The 7,964-nt window shown below is 46.9% G+C and overlaps 1 protein-coding gene across 3 annotated transcripts in view; it reads right to left on the reverse strand.

Moving 5' to 3' along the window:
* Nucleotides 1-4,558, reverse strand: part of UBP1 (upstream binding protein 1) — a 49,369-nt gene extending 44,811 nt beyond the window's left edge. The window contains exon 1 of one of the 3 annotated variants that reach the window (XR_010922116.1): nt 3,881-4,556. Coding sequence is in view for 2 of the 3 variants with exons in the window: in XM_067560887.1 (XP_067416988.1) it covers nt 3,881-3,993 (113 nt within the window). In the remaining variant the exon portion in view is untranslated. Of the gene's footprint in view, nt 1-3,880 lie in introns of all 3 variants that reach the window. The other 2 variants (XM_067560887.1, XM_067560886.1) reach the window with 2 other exon arrangements.
* Nucleotides 4,559-7,964: the final 3,406 nt, after the last annotated feature.

Genomic DNA, 7,964 nt, shown 5'->3' on the forward strand with positions numbered 1-7,964 from the left:
CCTACAATCATTACTTGTAACAGCCAAAATTATTGTAACTGAAAGAAGGTAGCAAAAAATATTTGACAAAGTGGGTTTCTGCCCACGAAAGCTTATGTCCAAATACATTTGTTAGTCTTTAAGGTGCCACAGGACTCTCGTTGTTTTGCTAAAAACAGACTAACACGGCTACCTCCCTGGAACTAAAAAAATATTTGATTTTTTTTCAGTTTGGGGGAATGGTTTTATTTTTTGTACATTTAACAGCACTAGGTAATATCAAGTGTCACTGTTTCTTGTGTAGAGTCAGTTTCTCAGTAGCTGAAAAGACACTTAAAGCAGATGATCAGAAAAATGTTTTGAAGGTACTTTTAAATGTCATGATCTACTATTAAAGAAGTACCATGAAAACCTGGAAATTTTTTAAATTAATCAATTTCAGGTCGACATCATCTCTTTAAAATCTACCATCATTGATCAACAAATATCCAGAGTTATTCTATTTGGATAAATGCTGGACTGGCTGACAACTTATACTTCTGGACAAACTGACCATCAGCTTGCGTGAGAATCCTTACATAGAAGGATTCAGCTACCCAGATACATTATGAAGATTGGTAATGAGGCATGAAGCACATGCTAGTTTTCCTCCAAAGAGACAGGGTATGGACGTATGACCTAGAGGTTAATTTCTATATAGCAAGCCTATTTTTCAAACCAAAAAAACAAAAACAAAAACATTTCTCTATCACTTCCTTCCAGAGATTACAAGTAATGAACTTATCATATGAAAACAGGCACAACAGAATAATGAGACTTATATGGTCACATTCTTTATATTCCATCGCTTGCTTTTATTTTTCCATTTATGTCACCATTAACCCAAATCATACTCCACTACGTCCTACTGCACAACACCTAACATATCTGTTGTCGGTACCTAAAAACCCAGCTTATTTGTGTAACTAACTAACTCTGAACTTTACCCAAAGAACAATACAATCCCCATTAGATAATTCCTTTGACCACATGCTTACAGATGAAAATCGCAAAACAGAGCTAATGTTTTTGCCCATAGGTTATCTAAAAATACTCAATTTTTGCTTTATTATAAACCTAAAATATGTACAATATTGACTTTAGATTCTTGTGTAACTCACAACTTGCCCTTTTTTTATTTAAAAAATATAGCTACTATTTGTGTGATACCTTCTTAGGAGATCATGATTTATGTCGTCTATAAACAGCAAAATCTCAGGATGGGTACCCAACACGAAGAAAGATGCGACTGAGAACAGAGCAGCATTCAGCATAGTAAGGAATGGATTCACAGAATACAGCAGTACTGGAACAAAGAAACAGTACCGTGCAATAGGAAGAATTAAAATCTATAATCATGGAAGGAAACTGAGAAAATCTTTAAGGAGGCATCATAAATAAGGCTCAGACCATAATTCCTCAGAAAGATAACAGGAAGAACCAGAAGTAAATAACGCATTTTAACACGGGACTAACTAAGTCTGTAGGTTAAAAAAAAGTTTATTTCAAAGAAAACACATCATAAATGGGCACACAGAATCAGCTAATGTTTGCAGGAGAAATATGAACAATAATTTAAAAAAATTAAAAAAAGTGGAATGAGTTAATGCTAGCCAGAGAGGTTACAGGGAATAACAGATGTTTAAAAACATACCTGAGAAAAGAGTTGTATTAGCAACTAGACTATTAATAAGCTACAGGAAATAAATACTAGTTACAAAATTTAATTTAATTTAAGAAAAATAAAGAGATGGATAGTAAGAAAATAGAACTCACAAAAATAATTGATTACAAAAACAGCTCAGACAAGAGAGAGCTGCAGGCCCAGCACCACCCGGTACAGTACTACACCTACACACCCCTATACACACACACACACACACACACACTCTCCCCCCCCCCCCCCCGGGGAATGAAGCATCAGATTTTGACTGAGATAAAGAGAATGGGGCAGAAAGGTGGGCTACAGCCCAGGACAGCTGAGTGAGTAAATACTAACAACCTCAATTGGGAAGCTACCTGTTAATTTGACAATAAAAAAGAGCATTTCATTTTTCAGATTTCAGACCCCCAACAAAAGTTGCAATTTTAGAAGTGCAGGTAAGTGAATTAAATGAAAATCACCTTAGAAGCTGTACGCACTAGAATACCTAAACCTTGAAGATCACTCAAAAGTTTCAGCTAATGGTCATTTTTGCCACCCACCTTCTGAATAGGGTAAGCTACCAACAGTATATAAACACTTGTTCTTTACATGATGTCCTAGATACAAATTCTTTTGTGGATGAAATTCAAGGTACTAGTTATTTAACAAAACCTTAAACTAAATAAATTCAGTTATCTCAGAAGCCACCTTCCTCCTATGCACCAGTATGTCATCTGTGTTGATCAAAATGCTTCGTCTAATCCAAAGATTATGTGCATAGATGGGCAGCATTCTCAACAGCAGGCCCTCACCTCTGAAATTAAGTTCTATTGGATACATGTCCAAATCCACCCCTGGTTGCCTTTACCACTCAATATGAGATTTGTCTTTCTATCTAAGGCTATGTCTACTCTAGCGATCTTACAGCTGCCCCATTGTAAGGTGTCCCCTGTAGCCACTCTATACTGACAGGAGAGGGCTCTCCCATTGACATGATTAAACTACCCCCAAGGAGCAAGCTATGTTGGCAGGAGAGCATCTCCTTCAGACATAGCACTGAACACACCGGTGCTTCTGTCAGTAAAACTTATGTTGGTTGGGTGTTTTTTTTCTCACCCCTTTGACTGACAAAAGTGCTAGTGTAGACATAGCCTAAGCCCTAAGCTTTCCCAACCAGGTTCTGGAATCTCTTGACACCTGACCTACGACTAGGTTTTCCACCACCCCGTCTTCGCCCTTTAAGGTTAGCTAAATTGGAGTTACCAGTAAAGAGAGAAGATGGAATATAATCTATTTATTCTAAATAAACATTTAAATTTAAGTGCACCTAGATGCCATGGTGATGGGCACATTAAACACTTTTAGTAGAAAAGAACACCTGGAAGCCACAAATGGAAAAATATACCTAATGGTAACAGATTTTAGATTTGGTATGAACTGGAAAAGTGACATGGTAGAAAAAGAAACAATAAAGGCCAGCGTAATTTTAGGTTGCGCAGAGACACAAAGTCACTACACGTAAGCAAAAGATGTGCTGCCTAATAAAAGTACAACTAGATACTATTCTGAAAAGAATACTCACTATCAGAGTTCACCAAAGAACAATAAAAGTTATTAGGGAACTGGAAAAAAATAGTTAATAATGAAAAACTAAATAAAACAGCTTAACTAAGTAACACCTATGCTGGGAAACATGACAGACAACAACTCTGAAAGGTGGGAAAAAACCAAGAAAGGTAGATGTAGGATAGGACACAGATCTAAACCTAGTTGCACTTACGTTGAGCACTTTCCCTATAGAAAGAGTTCCTAATGGAGAACGTACCAGGCTGCAGAAGTCTCATCCCTGGAGACATTTAAAGCTAACCTGGACAAGAGCAACCCTGCAGTAGCCTCTGCAAACATGGCTGGGCTCATGAGGACGGTGCCATCTGCCCGTCCGGGTCCCCAGCCCAGCACTCGTTACTGGGATATGCCGGTACCGTCTCTGTGAAGGAGTAAAGCCCAAGGAGGGCGCTGGACACAAGAGGAGGAAGGGGCTGCGACAGGGGCGCTTCCTCTCCCCTGTAGCGGGCAGGGGGTACCCACGCTGGTCCCTCACGTGTGGCCGCCGGCCGCCTCACATGGGCCCCCAGAGCCAGGCACCGGGAGCGCCGCGGCGGCTGTGAGGCGGCCCGGCTGGGCTTGCCCGGCCGGGGAGCACAACGCGGCGGGTACCTCATGCTGTAGGCGCCAGCTCCCAGCTCCTGCCCGATGCCGGAGAGGCTGGCATCGAAGTCGTGGGCCAGCCCGGACTCGATCACTTCATCCATCTTCAGCACCCACGCCATCTTCCGCCGCTCAGCGCAGCCGGGGCCGGGGCCGGGGCCGGAGGGGAGGAGCCGCTCTGCCCCGCGGCCACCGCCGCTCCTCCTGCGGGGAGAGCAGGGCCCGGGGGAGGCGCCGAGAGCCCGGGAGGGGGAGGGGAGAGTCCGCGTTCAGCCCCGGGCGGGCCCTTTCCCCGCGGCGGCAGCAGCAGCAGCAGCAGCACCGGGACGCGGGGCCGCTCTCAGCATCCTGCGCTCGCCCAGCCGCCGCGTGGTGGGGCCCGGGGGCCGGCGGCCTCGGCCCGGACACAGCAAGGGGCCGCCGCCGGCCGAGCTCCGACCCCGCCCAGCGGCGCCGCCCGCGGCATCGTTCACGGGAGAAGCGGCGGCAGCGGCAGCAGCGCCTCCCCCCTGCCCGGGGTCCCGCCGCCGCCGGCGACGACGACGACGACAACGAGCCGGGCCGCCAGCGCCGCTTCCCCGCCGCCGCCGCCGTGCCTCGCTCCCGGGCCGGGCTCTCACCGCCCCTGCCCCGCCGCTTGTCGGGCGCTGCGGGGACGGGCGGCTGCGGGCGTCTCCACTCCCGCCTGGCAGCAGACCCCTCAACCTATACTAACATGGCGGCCACCGGCCACCACCTCGTCCCTGCCCTGCCTGCTTCCTGCCCCGTGCGGCGGGCCACTACCGGGGCAGGGCTTAGCCCCCAGCGAGAGGTGGGGTTGGCTGGAGCGCTTTGGCTGGCAGCACGACTGTCCAATCAGGACCTCGAAAGAAGGCCCGCCAGGCTCTTGGTGCACGCTGGGAAGTGGTGTCGCCCGACCTTTGCAGGCCGCCCTCGCTGGAGGCGGTGATTTGCGTGCACCGACCCTGTCCTTCCTAGTGGTTGGAGCCTGAGACTGACAGCTGTAGAAACCAATGCGTCCTAGAAAGGGGGGAGAGAGGCGGGGCTGTACCATTGACCCTCTCCAGGACGAAGAAATGGGCGGGATTAGAATGACGTGCGAAGGAAGCAGCAGGGCGTGGCGCAGCAGGGCAACCAGGGCCGACTCAAGTGCCTGGGATACCGCGGGGGGGGAGGGCTGGCTCCTCCCAGGGCGCCTGGGGGTACCGCAGCTGAGCAGGGGCGGGGCTGAGAGGCTGAGTGAGCGGCGCGTGCGGCTGGGTGTGGGGAGGCAGCTGCGGCTGCTGCAAATTCCTCTCCCAGCGGCAGCAGAGCGCGCCCGGTGCCTCGGGCATGGGAGTGTCCTGCGCCGGGCGCTCAGCTGCTGCTGCTATGCTGGCGCTATGGCCTGCGCCAGCAGGGGAAGGGGAAACAGTCCTTTTAAAAAACGGAAGACACTTCACAGACCCTCGTTTAGTGCCATGCCCCTCCCAGCAGCCTGCCACAGTCCTAGTAAAATATATCGGATAAAACGCTATTCAAAGACCAGCACGTGGCAGCAGCTCTACAGTCCATAAACACCCCAGCTGTAAAGAGGAGATGCACTGACAGCAGGACTTCGGAGAGCCTTGGAATAGTAGGCTAGGCTGAAGGCCTGGCTTCTGAGAATGGTAAAAGAGGTAGGTAGGAATGAGCTTCGCTCATTTCCCACAGGCAAGCCTTTATCACAGCTACTGGATCCAGAATGCTTGGAGAAAACATAGAAATAAGTACACATTTTGAAGGAAGGGATGGAGGTTGTGATGGCTTGGGATAAAATATTCACTTACCAGGTCTTTGTAAATGTGTTCTTAGTCAATAAAGGGAAAAAAATATAATGGAACTTGCCCACAGTACTCCAATACACAAGCCCTTGCTGCTAATTCAGCATGTTGGGCCAAACATGGGGTGCATAAACATGCCTTCTCACACAATTCTCCTTTTCCCTCAGGAGGAACTACATAGAGCCCACATCCCGTATAAGGTTTCCCTTGATTGTAATAACTAGAGTTGTTTACAAAGAAATGGTACCTTTTGAAGGAATATTACTTCTGAATCAATGGTAGGAAAAACTTCCTTTTAGCCTCACCCCTTGGCCCAAATGGTTAGTATCTGGATGCATATGTGGCTCCCCTTGATAGGATAAGGCAGTTGGTAACACAGATGGTCTTCTAACAAGTCTCACTGCAATATCCTTCCCTTGCAGCAGCAAGGCCCAGTGGGCTAGGGAGGAATTTAAGACTTGCTCATCCTCTACCGAACTGTATTGTAAGAATGGAAGGGGAGTGTGTGATGAGTGTAATATGATTGGGCTGAGGCTAATCAGGAAAGAAAAATGTTGTATGGCCCAACTAGTGGCCAGTAAGTACTTTTCACAATTGTCATATTTGAGCTTTATTGGTGACATTAAAGGTGAGGCAGAGGCCATGGGTCTGATTTTCCTCTGCCTCTCTTTTGAAGCCACAGCCGTCAATGCATTAACACTCACCACTACCTCCAGATGATAGGATATCTCAGGATTTGGAGTGATCAACACTGGAGCCCTAACAATGGCCTGTTTCAACTGGGACACCGCTTCTGCGTATTGCTCAGTCCATTCCCATTGAACATTCTTCTTTAGCAGCTAGTACAAGGGACCTGCAATGGAAACAAAATTGGGGGTGAAATCTCTGTGGTACCATCAAACCCAAAAAGGATCTTAAAACTGTTGAGTTCTTTGGTAGAGGCAACTTTTAGATTGCGTCCAATTTCTGTTGCCCTGGGGTTCTACCCATTTTGTCAAAGTGAGACCTAAGAAAAAGACAGGGGTGACCATTAACTGTGCCTTGGTGGGACTGCACTTCAGGCGTGCTTCCTTTAGGAGCTGCAGGAACTCAAGCTTTTTCAGATGTTCCTTCTTGGTATGGGTTGCTAGACAAAGGTCATCTACATAGTGGAACAGAACTGTTGGTTTAGAGAATCACGACAGTACCTGTCTCATTTGAGCGTGAAATAACCGAAGGGAATTTTTGTACCCCTGGGATAAACGGTTCCAGGAATCTTAGACCCCCTTAAAACTAAACAAAAGTCAGTACTGGGAGGTGCAGACCACTGGTAATGTCCAAAAGCTATTACTATGTTGAAGACAGTAAACCATGTGGCCTCTGGATCAAAGGAGATCTGGCATCTTGGCCTCAGTTGGGGCACAGGTAGGTATAAACCTGATTTAGGCATTTATAATCAATTGAGAGACATCAGAAACCATCTGGTTTCTTAAGAGGCCAAATAGGGGAATTGGCAATGGAAGTACATCTACGTAGTACCCCATGTATCAGTAAGGACTTAATAGTCTTGTCTATGTATGGTTTGACTTGGTCTGGGTAAGGATATTGTTTTGGGGATGGTACATCTCCTCCTTCCACAACAACAGTGACTGCCATACATCCATAGTCGTGTGTGTTTGGCAAAGGCATCCATATGACTGCAAAGTAAAGCCTGTAACTCGGGTTGGTCTGCATGCTCAGCCACTATTTTGTTCTCTGGTTCTGGTTCCTCCACTGGAGACACCAGGCCACATTCAGGCACGATCACTAGTGCGTAATCCATTGCCTGCTCTGTAGTAAGATACAAGAGGAAGTTACTCACTTTAAACAGTAACAATGGTCTTCAAGATGTGTGTCCCTATGGATGCTCTATTTTAGATTTTAGGCATCAGTGTCCGTTCAGCCTGCACATGCACCCTCCCTCCCTCATGGTCTGCTTTGAGGCTATCTAGCACTGTGCAAGTGAACCTCCCCCCGTTCCTTCTCTACTGCACAGGCAAACTGAGATCACTTATTTTGGGCAAAACTGCAAAGAATGGGGCAGGCAAAGCCTTAAATACTGGTGATTATAAGTGTGTATATATATAATATATAATATCCATAAGTTATACCAAGCCAGCAACAAACAGCTTCTGATCAGCTCATTGGTTATTCAGAAAATTAAAAACATAGTTCCCTTAAAGCTATCCAGCCCTCTGACTTCTACCCAGACAGCAAAGTCAAGTATGAGAGAGATTATTGAAAATCTTTGTCCATCATATGTAAAAAAGTTT

The sequence above is a fragment of the Emydura macquarii genome, unplaced genomic scaffold, assembly GCF_026122565.2.
Source record: "Emydura macquarii macquarii isolate MOO-44397 ecotype Brisbane River unplaced genomic scaffold, CSIRO-AGI_Emac_v2 contig_2321, whole genome shotgun sequence".
Taxonomy (NCBI): domain Eukaryota; kingdom Metazoa; phylum Chordata; order Testudines; family Chelidae; genus Emydura; species Emydura macquarii.